We start from the raw sequence: 20,012 nt of genomic DNA, 5'->3' as shown, positions 1-20,012 counted from the left end.
TAGGGCCAACCAGGCCATCCATCCATCCGTCAGGCCCATGCCGTGGCGGTCGTCGATATAAATGAAGAGCTGAGAGAATGAAGCCTGTGGCTCCGCGCGCGAAGACTTTGCTTTGAGTTTGTCGTCGGCAGGCAGGAGAGAGTCGGTCGGGGATCGAGACGGATAACTTTGAAGATGACGAACAATTCGAACGATGTTGGTTGTTGGTATATATATACCCCGCATTGTCGGGATTTCCGCTGGGGCAAGAGGCAAAGGAGAGCAGGCCTGGCAGGCAAGGTGGGTAGGCAAGGTGGGCAGGCAAGGTGGGCAGGCAAGGTGGGCAGGCAAGGTGGGGACGCAAAGGTGGGCAACGGTCAAAGAAGGGGGTGGGCAGTTAAGCGGGCTTGCAAACCCAGGTTACCTACTCGAGCGGAGTTGTTTGCGGGAGCCTGTCTGTGCCTTGTTTAGGTTTATTAGGTAGACTTCTTCCGCCGAGAGCCTGACCTTCCAGGAGGCGAGCTGAGGGGCCCGGCAAGGAGTGCTTTCTATGTATTGTACAATACAGATGTACTTTACCCTATTTTGGGCGGCGGGAGGTCCCAAAAGAATGCTCGCACCCCGGGCGCGACCAGACACAACAGCTAATATCATCGCCGATAAAATGCACAAACGATGCCTCCTCCGTATTGAAGAAGCGAAAATACGAGGCACCAGTGTACACTCAGCCTACGCTTGGCCCATCGGGTGCAAGCCTCTTGAGGCGATCGAAACACGCCACTCCAGGGCTATCAAGCGGTACATTTTTGCGATTCAGAGCGTTTGATTAGGCAGTTACAGTATGTTAAATTGTGCCTTTTTTTCTTCTTCGCTTTAACTGCCCCTTACTGGGGCCACAGTTAGGTGCACGGGGTTACTGACCGACCTAGCCTCGCACTTCCCGATTCGCGATTTAACTGTTGTTTTGTTTGGTTCGCCAGTTAGCGGTAGGTTAAGCAGGATCGAGGCTTTTATTCCCGCTAGCCGTGATGCATGCGATGCACTTGAACGCAGTCATTCCGTACATGCAGTCGGCGAGCCCGGAAAACTGTGAAGTCCGTCATGTCAGAGTCAGAGATTTAGGGGCAACTTGGTGGCTAAGCCAGGTGTGCAACAACTTGTATATATTAAAGCAGGCTTTCTGCTAGGTAGGTTTCTAGGTAGCTGATTCAACAAATAGACCAACGGCCTTGTTTTCTTTCCCTGTCATCTTGAAGCCATTCTAAAATGCCTCCCCAAACCCTTGGAGCCTGGAGTATTGGAAATGAATCCACCTCGTGGTTAGAATGACAAGAATACCCGGCCAACAGCCCCTAGTCCGCCACGCAGGCCACGATGGCCTCAAACGGGGCGGCTCGTCACACGCAACGAACTCCGGGCTCTACGGCAGTTCAACCGTCGGCTGGAGGCACACGCTCGGGCGGTACGAGAAGCGGACCGCGAACGAGAGCGGCGAACGCGCATGCGGCGAAGACACTGGACTCGCCGCCGGCTTCCGACCTGGACTGACGATGTGAAGCTCACGGTATTCTAGTCGCCATGTGACGCCGTAGACCTAGGTTTTCGGCCGAATGGCCCGGGCCATTCAAACCACAGGCATACCACGATGCGGCTAACGAAGTCAAAGCTCAACACCAACTGGAAATAACCAAGAACCAGCTAAAATCGCTGAAATCCATCATGGAGGCTCAGTTCCAGCTGTGGGAAATGCTTGGCCGGTATTCCGGGGTCGGCCGAGACGAACTCATCAAGGTAGGCATATTTCCCCTCGTTTTGTCCCATAGCAAACCCCCTCGGTAGTGCAAAGGAGACATGAGGCAATTCCGGGGTGCCACACTTCCATTCCCGAGCCACAGCGAGAAGTTGTGGGGGGGTGTGCAAACGGATGTAGGGGCCTCGGCTTCGTTAAGTCACAAGCCTCCAGCCGCCGAAGAAGCGGAGTGCCTCGGAAGACGACGACGACGACGACGACGACGACGACGACGACGACGAGGCTTCCAGCCGAGATGAGAACAGAAAGAAGGGCCCTCGGCAGGGCCTTGTGGATGGGATCCAAGCTCTTGCGCCGGCATTTGTTGCCCGTGGAAAGAAGCCTGAGCCCAAGGCGGACCCTGCGGAGTGGATGAAGCAGGCCATAACGATCTTTGAGGAAAATTATCAACAGAATGTTGGCCTTTCTACCGCGAACGAGCTCTTCTCTCAATGGCTCGACGAGAGGAAGGCCATGTAGTTCGTTAAGATGCGGCTAAAATCAAGGATTCAGGTTATCCAGTTTACCAGCAAGAAGGCTGGGGACGACGATAACTGGGCTTCCTATCATTTGGACCCTTATGAACTTGATGTTGAGAAAGAAACCCGGGAAATCGAAGAGCAAGTAGTGCGCGGAGAGTATGAAGAGATGTTGGAAGCGGATCGGCAGGCTGACGTGGAGGCTCTGGCAGGCGAGGAAGCCTATGAGGGTCGTCATGCTCGTGAGAAGGCGCATGTCGAACCCCGAAGCCGAAGCACTCGCGAGGGAAGTCTGCTGATGCGTTTTCGGTCGGCCACGCAAGGTCGGGAGCATGTGCGCGGTATGCAGTCTCGGGACTTCGTGCCGGCCATGCAGCTGGCATACCGCGGGCGCCGCCGACGGCCTGCCTCAGCACTAGAGATGTACTGGGAAAGCGAGGGCGAAGGAGCCGTGATTATTTCACCCCTGTGACGACGGACTCGGAGGATTATTTCGAGAGGATGGCAACGTAACATTGTGTGTTTTCTTTGTCTCTCGCGCCTAGATTGCGTTGCTTTCCATCTAGTTAGCTGGGGACCTTCAGAATGTCAGGAAAAGGCCTCAAATGCTTCACATAGGCGATAGATCGAATAGCTGTTTTGTTTGAACAAGAAGATCATGAACATACCGAATTTGTGGATTCGAAGAAGGTTGACAGGCCTGAAAGCCCCACCACCGAATTATCCTCAGGGTTAGGGTATACCCCGCACCTAGAATCGCACTTCATAGCTGGTGCCTTCGGCCTGTAGTTTTAGAGAAGACAACCCATTCCACACCGTTCTTTTCAGGCCACTGCGGTGTTGACAGGGCCACTGCGGCGGTGCAGGGCTACTGCGGTGACAGGGCCACTGTGGTGACAGGGCCACTGCGTTGACAGATGCTTCCAGGGCGGGCCGCAACGGCCTGTCAAAAAAGGCTGTCAGCTGCAGCCAACTTGTTTTCATGTGTTCGAAGTGTCCAAATGCAGTGGAAACCGACGATTTGGCTTCCGCCGCCGAATTCGTTCAAATCGACGATTTCCGCATAGTTCGAAGAAAATGCTTCTACAGGACCGTCTTCAGCAGTTCAATCGGGCCGGCATACCTTCCAAATATGGAACCCGCCACCTGACAGAGGGAGCCTGCCAAAGCCTGGTTCGCCTTTTACTGTTCACTTCGGCCGGGCCGGATCGCTACGTCACAACAGATCAACGAATTCCCGAACCCACGAAGTCCGAGCCCGGGAAACGCATCGCCACGTTCGAAACACACCCTTTCTATTGCAGCATGATTCTATCGTGAACAACGGTCTATGTAATGCATAGATGAAGCTAGTCGACGAGAGTACAGTCCTACGGACGTCACCTACAGTGAGCTAGGTGTTGTCGCCACATCAACGAAGCGATACGCGCCCGAGCTGCCACCATGTTTTCTTCCCCGCGGCAGAATTCCTCAGGAAGGAAGCTATTCGCACGTTCTTCCGGGCTCTGGTTCCCTGAGCACTCAGGAGACTTGGTGAGGCCCTCATTCCACACATCCTCGGCCGTGACGTCCGTCCTTGTAATCAAGCATCCAGTTATGCGGGGCCGCCGTGGCGAAGATGATGCGCTTCTGTACGTCAACACTGAAGTGCGGGCTAACGCGGTGTATTCTCCAGAAACCTTTGAGCCTCCCGAGCACACACTCGACGGTAATTCGAGCCGTACTATGGCGGTGGTTGTATACTTCTTCCTCAGTCTCCAGCTCTCGTTGAGGGCCTCTTCTTTCTTAAAGGTTGGTATTTCACATTCCGGAATGGCGTCAGCAGCCAGCGGCCCGCACGTAACCCGCATCGGCGAGGTAGAACTAGCCTTCTGGGATAATGAAGTCTTTCTCGATGGCATCATGGAATACCTCGAATCGTTTGCCCGCTCAAAGAGTGGGTCGCGGCGTGGACAAGGGTATATGGATACTGTTTCCCACCGTGGGGGTGGGAACTGAGCTCTGAGAAAGTGTCCTGTGGGCTCATATCACCCCGCATCGTAAAATTTTATTGATCTAATGGATGATCCGTCTCTACTCGAACCCGACAGTCAGCGAATTCGCCTTCGAGGAGGCGCGGGCCGTCGTCGTCGGGCCCCGGGAGGATTTGAGAGGAGAGTGGTAAGCACAAGGATGCTATTCTCTGGCCCCTGGAAGAAACCCTTCTGAGTCGGATCCCGCACTAGCTACGCCTTACAAGATTCTCAGTCCCCTAGGCCACGTTGGGAACATCCAAGGAACCTTCGACGAGCGATGTCTCGTATATAGAACTGGCTCATCCGGGGGGAAAAACCATCATCTCCTTCTATACTAATAAGCCTACTTCTGCCATGTCACCACATGCTTCTGTTTTAGCTAACAACAGAGAATCCATGACATATATGGGTTCGCTATCGCCGTCGTCGGCTTGCTCCCCCTAGTTCTTCGAGTCAGGGCAAAGCCAGCAGTTGAATCGATCATATCTTTGCCGTGGCAGCCTCACCTCGATCCAGCTTTGGGACGTGCATTGGAGGGGCCGTGGTCTTGGGTTCACCAGGCTGGAAAATCACCACTTCGACCGAAACGCGCGATTTGCCCTCATCGCCACAATCACCGCGGCTACTTGGCCCCACCACGAAGCAACTTCTTGAGCCTCCAGCACACGCATTGAACACACCAACTCCGTACCGCTGTCGCCCTCGCCCACACCGTCCAAAAGACGCCCTCACCTACTAAAGGCTCGTTATTCTTCTCGTCCCTTCACCCTGACCTAGCGAGTGTAAACTCCTCCATCTTCATATTAGGTAAGCCGTCGTTCTTCACTCTTTCATGCTCGGGCGTAAGTCACGCCTATCCCGCAACTGCATCCGACATCAGGCATCGCTACACAAACAGAAGTAAGACACTTTGGTGACCCAAGTCCGCGCGTGATACCGCAACCTCCCGCCTTGAGTTCCTCAACTCCGCCCTCGACTCCGCCCTCGACCCCTCCCTCGACCGCCTCGAACTCGCCTCGCTCCCCCCAGTGCTGAGGCAGCATTTTCACGAGAGCGACACAGGTGATGGCTTTGAAGGCAACTGACCCCGGCGTAGGGCCCAGAGGCGAACCAGCGGCAGCAACACTGATCTAGGACAACACAGTTTGCCTAAAGAGTGCTGAGCGATGGACAACGAGCGTGTCCTTCCATCTCCCTGAAAATATCTCGTTATCTGCTCGATTCCCTCCAGTCCAGCATCTCCTTGCTGCTCATGGCGCGACAGCTACGGAAAAGGCTACTGGAAGACGACCCGGATTCTCCAGGACCGCCACAAGACAAGCCTCGGGTCAAGAGGACGAGGACGTGCGACCGCCCCCTCCAGCAACGCCAGGAAGTCCAGACATATCCTCCATCTCCTCCGTCTTTGTTACAAGACAACCATTCAGTCGATCACCATCGACCCTCTAGCCGTCAAGGAAGAGCTTGGCTATATCGCCATCGCTAGTCAGCCAAACTTGAATCAGACACCGCGCGCTGACCCGATATCTCCTTCGTTTCCTCCGTCTCATCCGTCTCGGTCGCCCCTGTGTGAGGACAACTATTCGGTCAACGACTACAACACTTTTAACCCTGCTTTTCCGGATACCGTCACCCCTCCACGTCGGTTTTCAACGAATCCAATCCCTGAATAGGTATCTATGAGCATCCTTTCTACACTACGGAAAATTTGAGAGGCCTTGATACCCAGGTAAGGTATATAAGTCATATAACAGGGTAGCCTGTTTGAACGGTAGTGTATGAAACCGAATTTTGCAACTACTTCAAAACCCTCTCGTGCTATATTCATGTCCACCATCAAGTGTTGAATCTTGGGTGGTTCAATGCCGTGTCATATTACTTAGTACTCGTCACATTCTTCGCCGTGTCCCAAACCCTCTGCCTCTTGACCTGAGAACCCGACATCTCGGTGGCCTTTATTCCAATTCCAACCAAAGTTTTGCCTGCCGGCGTTGAGCCGTTCGCCCCTACATCTCTCTCGCACTCGTTGCCGTCTAAGGAAGTGGTAGTCGAGGGCAGCGTTGAAGCCGCCGTAGCTGATGTAACGGAGTCCTGCGCTGATAAATAGCTGGTGTCACTCGCGAGACGGCTGCCTGCACTTTCCTCATCATCAGTCTTCGAGATTCTCTCAACGTCCCGCTTCGGCGCCCCTTGGTCTGGCCACTTCCATGGCAAGAGCTCGCTGCGGCCAAATATGACGGCGCCCTCGGTGCCAATGGTCGCTGCAGGCGAGTGGTGCTTCCCCCTAAGCCCTTTCGGTAGATTCTGTGAGGGCAGGATGATCTGCACTCGGTCACAGGCGCGCCGCAGCTTTGGCACGCGCATGCCGAACATCTCAACTGGCTCGCCTTGTCGGCATGTACAGGGGCCGAATACGGTCGTTGATCGGTGCCAGAAATTTCCCGGTGCGAGCTTTAGGGGACTGCACGCAGAACTGCCCTCCTGGTGGAGGATTTTGGACAGATCATACTCACTCGCGGCCAGATAGTCTTTATTCTTGGGTAGCGTGTGCCAGAGGGAGCAGACGGAGGCAATGGTGTCTTGTGGAACTCCTAAGAGCTCGCCAAATCCTTCGCCAAAGAGGGTCACAGCCTTGATGGCGCGCGTGAAGTCTATCCATGATTTACCGGCGCCAGTGAAGACACTGAGACTCACGACACGTGGCGTAATTGACTTCCGAGCTGCAATGTCCATGAAGCGGTATCCTTCCAGCCGACTCCTGGGGCGCATTTTAATTGGCACCCCGGTCGACAGAGAGTCGCTGATAGCTTGGTAGTCTATAAGCTGCTCTAACGTGTGCATTATCTGGTTGATGCGGTCCTTCAGGAATACGCCTGTGGACGATCGGTACTCGGTCGTGATGGTATCGCCTCCCGGTGTGGTTGCCTTTTCGCTGCGTAATTCATCTGGATTCGGGTACAAAGGCTGTTCCCAGTTGTGCGGACTCTTCAGAAAGTTGCTAGCGGCACTTGGGTGGGACGGATTGGGGGCCTCTTCTAGCTTGAGGGGGTCGTAAAGACAATTGGCAGCGAAATCACTGTCCTTGTCATGTTGAAGGGATGCCCGAACATGCAGCAAGGCGTGAGTGCCATTGGAGAGCCAAGCCCGGTGGTCTTGGACATCATAGAGAACTACATACGAGCTGGACAACGACGTCAGCATGTCAAAATATGCGATGCCGTGACTGTTGACTAGTGCTCTGTCCTTGCGTCCAAGAGAAAACTCGGCGCCGGCCGAAAGGAATCCCGGGCCCCCTGAGATAACAATCTTCTCTAGGGAACAACCGGGTCCGACAAAGTCAGGACTCGACCATCCAATCTTGTAGTTTGCCAAGGGCGATCCTGTAGGCGTAGTCAGCGTCAAACATATAATATGGGTAGTGAATGTGAAGACTTGCCGACGTTGTATGACACCATTGGCGTCCATCCGAGGATGTGTCTCGCAGCTTGAATTCGAGGCAACGCAGCCGGCAAATCCATGTGCATACTCGAGAGAATACGGCTATCCGAGTATGGGAGACGACTACCGTCTTTATTCAGAACCAAGTGCCAGTGAATGATTGACCCACTCTCGGCTATAGGTACTATCGCCGCGTTGAATCCTTTCATGACTGCTCGGTTCTGAAAAGCCGTCACACATGGCGCCCCAACTAGGAGTCCCATGGCTTCGAGTGGGATATCTAGGCCGGGTATTCCTTTGGGTCGGAATGGGACCGGAAATCCCTTTGCAATAACGGGGTTCTTGACTAAGCCCTGCCAGCAGTCACCAGTTGCGAATCCAGGGCCATTCTCCGTAGAGAGGTCCTCTTCGGAGAACCTCACCACAATCGAAGAGCCTTTTGGTGAGTGAGCCCGACTCATATTCATGACGCTATATCGGATTGAATTTTGATCCGAGGCCTCCCGCAAGGCGGTGCCTGCCCAGACCAGAACCTCGGTGGCCTCCAGAATGGAGTCAAAGAGGCCCACACACTCTACAGCCACAGCGCCATTGTTGATACTTAATGTAATCTCGGTATTGTCAAATAAAACGCCTACAAATGAAGTTAGTCAAGAAAAGAAACGTGGAAGGTTGATACTGAACAGAGTCGATAGATGATTCAACCAACAAGCGAATGAGCGAGTGGTAAACAATTACAGCCAGAACAAACCTCAACATCACTCACTTTTGATGGCGGTGCCTGGGGGTTTTGCAGCCGCTGCCACGATGGCATCCATGATAGGCTCCCCAATCAGGGGCCATGTCTGTTTGACATACTGTAAGCATGGAAGCAGTTGCGGGCTATCCTTTGATCCGCTAATTGTCACGGCTGTGAGGAGCGAGCTGGCTCCATCGTATCCCTGCTCGTTGATGAAAGCCTGGGGATCCCAGAACAATTTTACCCGAAGAGATTGCGGGCGGAGCGCTCTGCTTCCACTTGCTTGGGGGAGAACAGACGAGACGAAGGTCTGCACGGCGCTCAGAACGTAGGAATTCGAGTAATCGAGGCGGATTGTACGCTGGACCGCAGCTGTAAGCCAGGAGTAGGTAGTCGTATTGACTGTGAAGTCAATCCTTGCTAATTCGGAATCGCTTAGTTCAACCCACTCATCCTCCACTTCCCACGGCCCTTCATTGATCGCGGCATCATCGAGTTCAAGCTGGTCAGTGGCCAAATCCAACAACGGCTGAGACACGAGCCAGTGGGCGATCATTTGATCTTTCATCTGTTTGTCTGCAACACTGTTCCCATTTTGTTGAGAAGGAGTTTCTTCTTCAGTGCCCGAGCCCCGTTCTGAATTTTTGTCCTGTGCTGCATCTCGAAGAAATTTTCCTGCTGCCATAAACGCTTTCGTAATCCGACTGCGAGGTTCCACGTGTCAGATAATACGCGACATAGGAAGAAGAGAGGTGCTCACAGTTTGTTCTGTCTTGCGAATGTTGCTACAGCCTTTCTGTCAGCCGAGCTATCTGCAAAGGCTACTCGTAACGCGAATGCACGAAGCAGGCGAGGCAGTGTCTGGTCGATTTCCGGAAAACATTCCAGGTCCTGGATTCCCGTGGAATGCAAGAGACGTCGCGCAAAGATCCCAACGTACGTGCTGACGAGATCTTCTGACAAGTCTAACGGCAGCATTTCGGTCAGGATGGAGGCAACATCGTCAGTCAGAACAGAGTCGGCTTCAGGTAGTTTGACCTGACTGGCTGCCGGGGCTTGATATTGGTATGCATTGGCTGTGATTTGCGAAGCAGAGCCGTAGCCCGAATCTGGAAGGGTTGCTGCTCCCAAAGTAAGAGAGTGACTTGGCCCAATTGAGGGCTCGTAAGTTTTCGTGGCCGTGATGGAATTTTGCGGCGACTTTGCTGGTGCTTGGTTTTCTGACTTATCATCGCCACGGATGGTAGTTGTGTCACGAACTGCCGCTACACCAGCAGGCAAAACAGACGCCTGTTGCTTGACAGTCTGGGTAATGGGAGTCTGGGTAAACTCAGCAGGCCTGGCCCTGATATAGTCGTAATCCTCAATCCCAATTGTGCTGGCGTCATCTCTATGACTGATAGTTTTGTCGACAGTGCAGACGGAACATGGTTCGTGGTAGCAAGTATTGCCCAATGCGTCTTCACCGATGCAAAAGGAGAATTGATTAAGCGGATAATCGCATAGGCAGCAGGTCCATATTTTGACGTAATTATCACTTTTGGGCATTGTTGTCGAGTCAGGGCTAGAAACTGTAAGTTGCGTTTAATCCAGTTTGCTCATATGCCTGTCGTAGGCTACGTAGGACCGACTGATAATGGAGGTCGCAACGTTGGCAGTGCAGAAGAAAGTTGAAGAAATGGCGCAAATGTTGTTGAGTTCTCGCAAGGCTCTACCCATAAAAGCTCAAGACATGTTCAGCTCGGCTCTGATCACGGGACCTGGCTGGATCCGTTGCACAGTTGCTGCCTGAGGAGGCGGTGCACAAACTGGGCGAAGGTGAGCAAGTCGGCAACTGCCGTTTTTGGAGGCGTCCGAAATGGAACATGACATTGTGTAACTCCATGCTCTTGAATGTTCAACAATCTAATCCCTGAATTTTACCAGTCGGCGAGGGCTTTACTACCTAATTACCTATTACCAGTTTCTTTGCTAAATTTTCTTCATAAGTACCTAGGTACCTAATAGATACCATACCAACAAAGATTCAGATTCAGGATTGGATTGATAATTAGTTGCCAAACGGGCTGCCGCTATCGTCGAACCGAATGGCATGCACGTACATGTACTTTCCCGTTGCAGGCCAATCGAGTCCCAAATCCCGAGTTATGAGCTCGAAATCAAGAGAGGAAAACACGGGAATGTAGTGCGACGTAATATGGTGGTAACGAAGGGGTAAGGAGGCCACTCGAATGGTCTGGGCTGGATTTTGTGGAGTTCAGAGTTCTACTGTGCCTGTTGGAATAGCGATACTGGTGACCGCACACTAGCAGGGAGGAAGCAGAGATCGCGCGAGTACGCACGTGCAAGTAGGCACGTGCGGCGCGCGGACCTCTCACACACACACACAAAAACCCCGGTCGCAAGCAGAACCTACCTTAGTTCCAGAGAGAGAAGATGAATCAGAACAACTTTACACCCCCCCCCCCCCCCGGTAGTACTACCACTTTTTGACCCGTTGGAACACCTACGTGGTTAGAATACCACGAACAGTGCCTCTTCGGATTATCGTAAAATGCCACCAAGAACAGCAATAGGATAGCGGGTGCAAACAGGGCTCCTTGCAGTATAACAGAGTCGTATTGCCAAGCTCTTAAGGCGGAGGCTGGCCTACATCCCCGACCTATAATACCCCTGGCGACGGCGTGGCCGCGAGGTGGTTGCCTGTTGACTGCGCCAGCATCAAAAAAGATCGCTGCCTGGTCCGTCACTCCAACCGCTCACATCGCAAAGGGTTTATAAAGGTTCCGTCATAAAAAGTTGCTTGCAGGCCCAAGCATTTGTATTCTCGTCCGAAATGAGCTACCTTCAGATAGGGCGACAGCCGCAGCCGCTGGAAAACGGCGCCGTTCCGTTTGTCCCGTTTCCCGTGTCGGCGGACGAACGCGTGCCGACCGGCGACGAGGGTAGCGACCATGAAAGTGACGCCACAAAAACGCCCCAACACCGCATCCAGCCGCCATGGCAGACTGGAGTCTGGGCCCGGTTCCCCTGGACTGCAGCAATTGGAGTCTTGCTGATATTTGTCTTTGTAGGCTCGATGCTCGCCATCGCCATTGCGGCCGACGGGACTAGCGTAGCAAGCTGGAAGGTCTCACCGACAGTCTTATTCGCCATCGCCTCGGCCGCCGTTACCATTCTGCTCAACTTCACCCTCGTCCGCGGAGCAGCCGTCAGGTGGTGGTTTATGGCCACGCACCGTCCGAGCCGTGTGCAGGATCTTCACTGGCGATGGGCAGCAAGCCAGGGCGTTTTCGACGCCGGTCTGAGCGTCCTGTTTCGGGGCCCCAGCATAATGGCAATCGCCTCCTCCTTTGTCACGCTCGCCGCCATCAACTCGCCCCTGTTGCAGCGGGCGCTCTCGGTTGAGACCCGTATGATCTCTAACGTGGTTGACTTGGATGTCTACGCTGCCCCTCGCCTCCCTCGAGGATTCACCGTCTACGTCAGCGACGACTCGCAGGAGCTGCACGTTCCGACCGAAGAGTTCAGCACAGTAATGCGGGAATACCTTGCCAGGACACCCATCAGAATCGCCAGCCCCCCCAACTCGTCTCTTGACGACGGCACATACCGCACCCATATCGATGCAGCGGGGTACACCATCTCTTGCAACGAGTCGACCATCGACCTCCCGAATTTCGACGCGGCCGGGGGCCCAGACAGATACACGGATCAAAGCACACCCGTCTTCATCAGCTCCGTAACCTACACCGAAGAAGAATCTCACCAGCACATCAGTTCCATCATCCCATCCATCCGCGACGGCGACGCCCCGCCAGCCGATCACGCCTCGCTGCGGCTCTTCACATACGATGCGCAGTGGAAGCCGGCTAGGGGCTGCATCAACGCAACGAACGGTGCAGCGCTGCGCAAGCGGCAATGCAACATCACCCCGGCGACGGTGCGGTACGCGGTGGTGATTAGCAACGGCACCGTGTCGCTGGACCCGGCAACGACGTACGCCGACGACGTGGCTGTGGCGAACGAGACATTGACTGAACTGCGAGACGACGTGAGCAGCGGCAACTCGTCAACGCACGGTGGCGTGGCGCTGCTGCTGGACCTGCGATTCGCCGCAAACTACAGCATCATTGCTGACGCGAACTTCCTCGACGTCGGCGGCCTGTGGAACACGCTCGCGAAGGGCCTGTTCGCGTACGAGCTAGCCACTGCGGCGTCATCGTGTGACCGCCGCTTCGAGGACCCTGGACGCTTCGCTTTTGGCGCCCTCCGCGAGCTCGCGCTGCGCTGTGTACTGCGTGCTGCTGGCGCGCCGGTGTTTGGTGGCGATGGAGACAGTGGCATCAGCAGTACCAACATTACTGCACAGGAGGCCTACCGCCAGACGCTACGCAACGCAACCCGAGCTGACGTGGTCGTCGCCGTTTACGTCACCAACCGGGGGTTCCTGGCGGGGGCCGTTGCGGCGTCACTCCTTGCCGCCACGGCCGTGTTACCATTGTTCTATGGTTTCTGGGCGCTCGGCCGGCGTGTTTCCATGTCGCCCGTGGAGATCGCCCGAGCATTTGGCCCCGTCGAGCTGAACACTGCGCCATCCAACGCCACGGCGCGCGGGGTGTTGAAAATTGTCGGCAGGAGGCCCGTCAGGTATGGGATGCGAGTGGATGGCAGCGAAAGCGCGGCGTGGGAGAGTGGCCTGGGCATGGGTGAGCCAGGCGTGACGGTGACGCCAGGGCTGCCGAGTTAGGTGTCGGTATCTTGCTGGACGTCTGACCGGTCGCAGATTGTTTCACTGGCCTTGTTGATTGCGTCGAAGGCGTTGCCGACAAGACGGCTGCAGCTTATTCACCTCGACAGGGGCAGATATCCTCGCCGTCTCTCCCGAGACCGAGGCGGAGACTGTGGTCATCTCAACAGAGGCCAAAATTCTCGCAGCTTGATAATAACACCAACAGAATTCGTGCTACTGGGCTTAGCAGAGCCCTTGTCCACCCTTGGAGTTGGGTAGGTGGTCGCAAGCGGAGCTGCACCGGCCACCAACCCTGACCAAATGGTCGGACATGTCAGTAGGAAAACGCAGTACATTATCATATACCCGAGCTATCAGTCGAAATACTTTGGATTAGGGGATGAGGGGCGGCGAATATACCTCAATCATGGCAGAGTTCGCAGCCCTCGGGTGGGGGGTAGATAAAAAAACTCCGACCTTCGACTGACGTATTTTCGAGGCTTAGACCTTAGCCAGCACGAAATTTAAACTCATGATGCCGACAAGGTTCGACAAACTCAACCCATGATATAACCCAGCTTCCTCCACAGAATCGAACCGACCATCTCTCCCCTCTCTTGATGGGATCCAATGACCAAGACAACCAGTCAAGCATCCGCGAGCCGTCACAATTGCTTCTGTCTGTCACGAATGAACCATGGATACCGATCAGGGGACAGCCGACAAGCCCATGCTGGCCAACAAGCCCTCGGATTTCCTGTCAAGGCTTCCAGACCATGTGCTACTATAAATAATGAGCCAGGCAGACCACTTCAGTCTGTTCTATCTCTGACGCACAAGCCGTGTCTTCATACGACTGTTCGGGGATGAGCGGCTCCGCAGGTTTCAAGACGACTCCCCTGTTAAATGGCGGTTTTACTAGAAGTCAACACCGTGGAACACGGAGAAAATCCCAGACTCACTGAGGCCACTTTTGCTTCCTCTACTGCGCCGGGACTTGTACTGCAAAACGTATTCCAGCAACAGCTCGTCCCGCGAGGCGCGACGCAGGCTATTAGAAGGCACCTTTCTGTATTGCTCGGGCTGTAAAACTGACCACCCGGCGTGTCTCTTCTCCATGGCGCAGCGACGCGACTCTTCCACGACGCGCATCTGCATAGGAAGAGAAGGGCATGTCCGCGTCTGCGACCATCTGACAATCTCGTGGGCAACGATACAAGAGTTCTTCGATACCAGCGGACCCAGTGCCTCATCGAAGCTGAACCTGACCTGGGACCACGCGAGTCACAAACCTAGCCGTGCTGCGCAATGCGGCACCAAAAAGGACCGCTCGATCAGGGTGAGATTTGAGAAGGAAGGCGCGCATTCAATGTGCAACGCCACGCACGGCAAACGACCGGGTATACTGATTTCCTGGTGCTCCTACCACAACCTTCCTGGCCTTCGTCTTAGAGGCGGTCTCGCCACTGCCGACCTGTAAAGCGCAGTCGAATCTGTTCACCGCAATGGCGGATCGTACCTCGCTTCTCCGGCGAAGGGGTGGCATCGTGCAAGGGAAATGGCCTTTTTCGACCCCAAGCGTTTCTAATGTCTAAAGGAATATGTCTTGCTCTGGCTATATGAGGGAAATGGAAGAAAGAAGCCGCAAGAGCCAATTCATTGTTCCCTGCACAGTCCCGACCACCCGGCCCTCACCTATAACGACTGCGGGTGCCACGCGAATATCCTCGAGCCCCGGGATGAATTGGATGACCGGGACATCCTCCACGCATTAGATGATTCCGACGGAGGGTGGGATCGTATTGGGACAGGTATGCACTGCAAGCGGCCCGCCCAATGCCTCGCCATCACATACGAGAAATATGTCCCCTTGGTTCCATGCCGCCGGTTGCTCGGCCTTTTTACATCTCTCCAGGTCACGCGGCCATCACTGATGAGCTGGGTCAAGTGTCTCGACCCTGATCCGTATGGGCTCCGACAAGACGAGACACACGGGATCTACTGGTGCGAAGACGAGAACCGCGCCAACTATTACAAGTTCCACCACATCAATTGGAGCAAGAGAAGGGCGCTCGTCAACGCATACGGGTACATGGACAGGGAGGGCCGAAATCTGATCGTTGGCCTCGGGAAATGTCCCCTCAACAGCGTTAGATCAAGCTCGGTATTACCTCAATATAGAACAGGCTCATTCAGTATGTGCATTAAACGCGGCAACGATCGCTCTTCTCTTTGTCTAAGCGCTGAAGAACAACCTAACCACTAGGGCGCTTAATTCCTTCTTTGGATACCACAACAAGACAATAACCTTTCTTTGATAGACCGTTTCTTCCCTCCCTAACCCCTTTGAACAATGGCATTGACTGGATTTTCACTATTCCTCCTCGAATACTTCGTATAAAATTGAAACTCTGTCGCTCCCCATCGTTCAGTGTAACTTCCTTACTTCATTGCCACCACTAATTTCCGCTGAATTCCTATCTGTAGCATTAAGCTCAGACACGAGTTAAGATCTAAGTTGAAGCAAATCCCAGAATAGACCAGCCAAATGTCGGACTTGCTAATGGATTTGCACCTCGCCGTGCCCGACGCTCAGCTGCTGCTGAGCACGGTTTTACGGGCGGCTCCCGCGCTGGAGCGGGGGCAGGTGTTCGCGTACACGTCGGAAGCCGACAAGGAGTTCTTCCACCGGGCGGCGTCGACGTCGGCGCTGCGCGGGCTGCTGGCCATGCTCGGGGGGCAGGCCCTCGGGCGCGAGGCGAACGCACGCATGGTGGCTTCCGTCGAGGGGCTGCAGCACCCCAGCTCGTTTGCGCGCCGCAGCCGGATCAAGCTTGCTGACGAGTTCGAGGGCCGGTTCCTTCAGGACTTCGAGGCGCGGTCTACGCAGCCTGAAGACAACGGGCCGGCACGGCTCACGGTGACGGTCCCCAGCGCAGCCCTGCGGCTGGACACGGCGGAGCACCTCGGCGACGTCAGCGTCACGCAGCTGCTCGTGCGCCTCGCCGTGCGCGCCTACGTGCGCCGCGTCTTCACGCCGGCCCTGTTTATGGCGCTCGACCAGAGCGACTGGCTCCTCTTGCGCCAGCAGCGCTCGGCGCCCCTGCACTCGTTCAGCACCCTGGCCGGCATCGACTTTGACGACGACGCCTGGATCCCCGGCCCCATCCCTAAGGGTGAGGTGCAGGGCCAGCACGTGGTTAAGCTCTTTGGGCTTAAGCTCGCCTTGCGTGATGTGATAAACGACCCGTCGTCGGCAGTTACAACTGTGCTTGTTGTTTTGTAAGTCCCCCCCTATCCTCGGTGTTGCTGACTCAGTGTTTAGGTTGAGCGGTGATAATAATGATAATTAAATCATTGATCACTGCCTAGATCAATCTTGATACAAGACTCTCGAAAGCAATAAGACATAATGAACCCCTGAAAACAACTAACGTACGTCACTGTGTTACGAGCCACCCTGCGTAGCGAGCCAAATGCTGGGTACTTTGACTTTAGAGCAATCTCGGCTTTGCATTTCTCTTTAAATCTGATCAAAATTTGTGCGAACCTATGACAAGATCATTTTAAATTCCCGAGACGCCTTTCAATCGACATTTTTCGTTCATGTCGCCGTCTTTGCTGCCTGCTATGCGGAGACCCCCCGTGTATGGCAACGGAGTCTCTTGCCCGTATAGCTCCACCACGAGACTCTAGTGACACCTGTTAATCGATAGTCAATAGCTTCTAGCCTTCTGAGCTTGCTTATTCTGATGTAAAGCCATTTTCATTCGTGGATGTTGCACAGAAAGTCGATTCATGTAATTTCATCACATCGATCGGTACCTTTCATTCTAGCTCTTCCTAAACACCGACGAGCGCTACACTATTTACTGTAAGGCTGTGGCTGTTGCACTACCTAGCTCCCTGCATGTGACCTGGAAACTAAATCTACCCCTACTAGTGGGCCCTTTATATGGCGGCATCTACATGGAATTACTAATTTAAAAAATGCTTTGAAATTATTTTTTTGGAAAACTAAAAAGTATGTAAGAGCCTTTCTATTATTGCTGGTGGTGGGTGGAGGGGGCCTTGGGAATTCTTATGAGGAAGGTTGTAGAAGATGTGATTGCAATAGCTGCACGACGGCCTCGTAGCCATTCTCGGCGGCCCACAATAGCGGCGTCTGGCCATAGTCATCCTTCGTCTCGACGATGGCCCCTTTAGCGAGCAGCTGCTGTACGACGGCCTCGTGGCCATTCTCGGCGGCCCACGATAGCGGCGTCTGGCCATAGCTATCCTTCTCATCTATACTATTCCAGTGTTGAAGGAGGCCATATACAGCATCTTGAACGCCGAAGTATGCTGCCAAGTGAAATCCACTCATTCGTCTTGGAACGTCTTGGCTGTATGTCGAAGTCCATGACAACTTAATAGCCATTAACGCTTGGCTAGATGCTTCTACCTTTGAAGTACTCTTCAAAAAGGCGATAATACCTTCACAGAATCCTGAAGCACGCGCATGGTGTCCCCAGTTGTGTGCCGCATAGTCGTAGAGCCTGTTTGCTTGAAGCCGGGCTTCAAAAGTAGCGTCGGTCGGACAGAATCCGCTGTCAAACACGTTGAACGAGAGGTAGGTGACACAGGACTTTGTGATCTCCGACTCTGCATCTGCAAACAGATCTTTCTGCTTTCGTTGCATGTACTCTTGCGTGGTGTAGTGGACGAACTCGACGATCTCGCTCTCTTCTTGAATCGTTACCAGCCCAGCACATACTGAAATAATACGTTCCGTCTTCTCAAGATTGTCTTTGTCAAGGCCAGGGTCGCCAATCTCAATAGCAAGGGCTACCTGAAGTTCCACTATCCTTAAAGGCCTTTTGGCGTGCGTAATCCAGGCGAGAGCCTTCATTGCAATTTGCTGAAAGTTCGGTCTCTGTTCTTGGATCCTTCGTAATGTGTCGTCGTATGCTTGATCTAATATTTCTCTCTTCCGCTCTTCACTTGATCCGGGCATTTGATTCTGAAATTGTCGTAAGGCATTTTTGACCGCTTTTGGCTTCGTCTTGTCGTCTAGTGACTGGAGATAAATCTGTGCCAGAAGGAACCTACAAGCATGTCAGTGAAGAGCCGATCGCGAGTAACATCTGATAACGTACATTCCATCTACCGCGTCTGATATTGTCGTCTAATATCGTATCGCAGCTGTTCATTCCAATCATCGAAAGCCTCTAGTCGTGGCATATTCCCCTCGATATACGCTTCTATATCCTGCTTACTAGCACGGATCTCCAGGGAAACGCCTTGATCGAACTTTGCCGTGATTTCCGGGACGGGCCTGGACGTCGCAAAGACGTTCGCTCCGTACTTAATGTTAAGGTTAAACATATCTGTCAGAACTCTCGAGCGGCAGCCACCAGATGCCTGGCATTCGTCTAGTGCGTCGATGATGACAAAAACCTTTTCTTATAATGTAGTTACTGACTGAAGGGCTTGCGAGAGTTCGTCGATGGAGGGCCGTGTTTGTTTTCGCTTGTGCTTATCGTACAGTGCTTTGACGGTTTCTGGCAGAGACGTCCGGCTTTGAGATAGCTGCTTCAGTAGGCTCGCGATGAGGTCTTCCGCACGCTGCTCTTGTTTCCGCCGGAAGTTGCAATAGATATATGCTATGCCGACCGTTGGAACTTCGAAAAACCGCGTCGTCAGGTCCTCGACAACGATAGAAGTAAGGATTGTCTTTCCCGCTCCCGGAATGCCTTGACAAAATAAAGTGCTTTTTGCCGTCTGTCGCCATGTCTGGTACTCGGCTGAGTCTAGAACCCACTGGCCGGTTCCTGTTTGCCTTCTGCTGATGAAATCATGCTGTTGGAGTGTATAATCGACTGGCGTCAGCCAGCCGAGTATAGTGGCTCGGTTCTCGTCGTCTTTCTGTTGTTCAAGCTCGGCTCGTATTGCTATCACATCGCCACGGATAGCGCGGGTATCACCCTGAATCTCCTTCGACAAGGCCACATGATCATTGTCCAAAGCGAATGCAAGGAGCGACTGTTGTCTTTCAATGACCTTTAACCGTTCCTCGATATCTTTTTTCTTGAATGGCCATAAAAGACTCCTGCCCACTCTCTCGACGCGGTTGGCGGATGCTGCTCGGCTGAGTTCATCGTGAAGAGCGAAGAGCACCTCCTGAAGAAGATCTAATGGACCCCCCTTCCGCTTTATGGATCGGATGGTTTCTGACCAAGCCTCTGGTGCTGCTTCGGCGCCTTTCACGGTCGTAATAAGAGCTTCGAGGATTCCCTTGGTTGAAATGATCTCTTTCCTTAAGCGCATGCGTTCGCTCGAGCCATCCTTCACGTCTTGAATGTACTCGATTATTTTCGCGCATACGCCAACAAGCGCAAGGATGCTTGCCGTCGTACCGATGGGGTCGGCCATGAAGACTTATGCAAAAGAATTGATGTGTAATGACCAGAGGCAATCTTCGTATCAGGCGCTTCCGGTTTCCGCGATGGCAGGGGCTCAGTTCAGTTCTCGGCAAGGCATTGAACCCGCTCCGGGATGTGGAAGCATCGTGGGTGCGGGGTTTGGGCCAGCTGAGGCCTCCGGGTTGGACTCGCGCTCTGTGTCCTGATTCGAAGGCGCTCCAGGCAGCGACCAGGACAGGTTCACGTGACATAGGCTGTAGCTCCAAATTTCGCAGCAACGAATGCAGCTAATGAAAAGGCACGACGGCGGCAGTGGAGTGCTTATGATTACCCGCGGTACAGTACTGGAACGCTCCCGTTCTTGGGACGGGATGGTAAAGCGGACTTGAACTCCTCAGCGTATACGAGTCTTGTCGAGATTCTTGTAGTCATCAACC

The 20,012-nt window shown here is 53.8% G+C and overlaps 5 protein-coding genes across 5 annotated transcripts; 3 read left to right on the top strand and 2 right to left on the bottom strand.

Moving 5' to 3' along the window:
• Positions 1-1,115: 1,115 nt before the first annotated feature.
• B0T26DRAFT_729616 (uncharacterized protein) lies at positions 1,116-1,993 on the top strand. The gene has a single exon (XM_060442964.1). It carries the CDS (start codon positions 1,305-1,307, stop codon positions 1,533-1,535), a length of 231 nt encoding a protein of 76 aa, XP_060289887.1. The 5' UTR covers positions 1,116-1,304; the 3' UTR covers positions 1,536-1,993.
• Positions 1,994-2,013: 20 nt separating this feature from the next.
• B0T26DRAFT_729614 (uncharacterized protein) lies at positions 2,014-2,945 on the top strand. Its single transcript, XM_060442963.1, has 2 exons — positions 2,014-2,801; positions 2,916-2,945. Exon 1 carries the CDS (start codon positions 2,258-2,260, stop codon positions 2,717-2,719), a length of 462 nt encoding a protein of 153 aa, XP_060289886.1. The 5' UTR covers positions 2,014-2,257; the 3' UTR covers positions 2,720-2,801; positions 2,916-2,945.
• Positions 2,946-5,721: 2,776 nt separating this feature from the next.
• On the bottom strand, positions 5,722-10,191 carry B0T26DRAFT_488346 (uncharacterized protein). The gene is made up of 4 exons (XM_060435311.1): positions 9,200-10,191; positions 8,467-9,143; positions 7,699-8,334; positions 5,722-7,642 (listed from the first exon to the last, which is right to left on the bottom strand). Exons 1-4 carry the CDS (start codon positions 9,985-9,987, stop codon positions 6,138-6,140), a joined length of 3,606 nt encoding a protein of 1,201 aa, XP_060289885.1. The 5' UTR covers positions 9,988-10,191; the 3' UTR covers positions 5,722-6,137.
• A 1,084-nt stretch (positions 10,192-11,275) lies between these two features.
• On the top strand, positions 11,276-12,358 carry B0T26DRAFT_657440 (uncharacterized protein; the record flags this gene model as incomplete). The annotated part of the gene is made up of 1 exon (XM_060438786.1): positions 11,276-12,358. A coding segment is annotated over one exon (1,083 nt), but the record flags the coding sequence as incomplete, so codon positions are not given.
• Positions 12,359-17,252: 4,894 nt separating this feature from the next.
• Positions 17,253-19,585, bottom strand: B0T26DRAFT_744167 (uncharacterized protein; the record flags this gene model as incomplete). Its single annotated transcript, XM_060444372.1, has 4 exons — positions 17,253-18,258; positions 18,321-18,574; positions 18,632-19,240; positions 19,271-19,585. 4 exons carry the CDS (start codon positions 19,583-19,585, stop codon positions 17,253-17,255), a joined length of 2,184 nt encoding a protein of 727 aa, XP_060289883.1.
• Positions 19,586-20,012: the final 427 nt, after the last annotated feature.

Source organism: Lasiosphaeria miniovina, assembly GCF_030549165.1.
Source record: "Lasiosphaeria miniovina strain SMH2392-1A chromosome Unknown B0T26scaffold_8, whole genome shotgun sequence".
NCBI lineage: Eukaryota > Fungi > Ascomycota > Sordariomycetes > Sordariales > Lasiosphaeriaceae > Lasiosphaeria > Lasiosphaeria miniovina.
The sequence above is the reverse complement of the archived record's forward strand: the minus strand, read 5'-3'. Positions and strand labels throughout refer to the sequence as shown.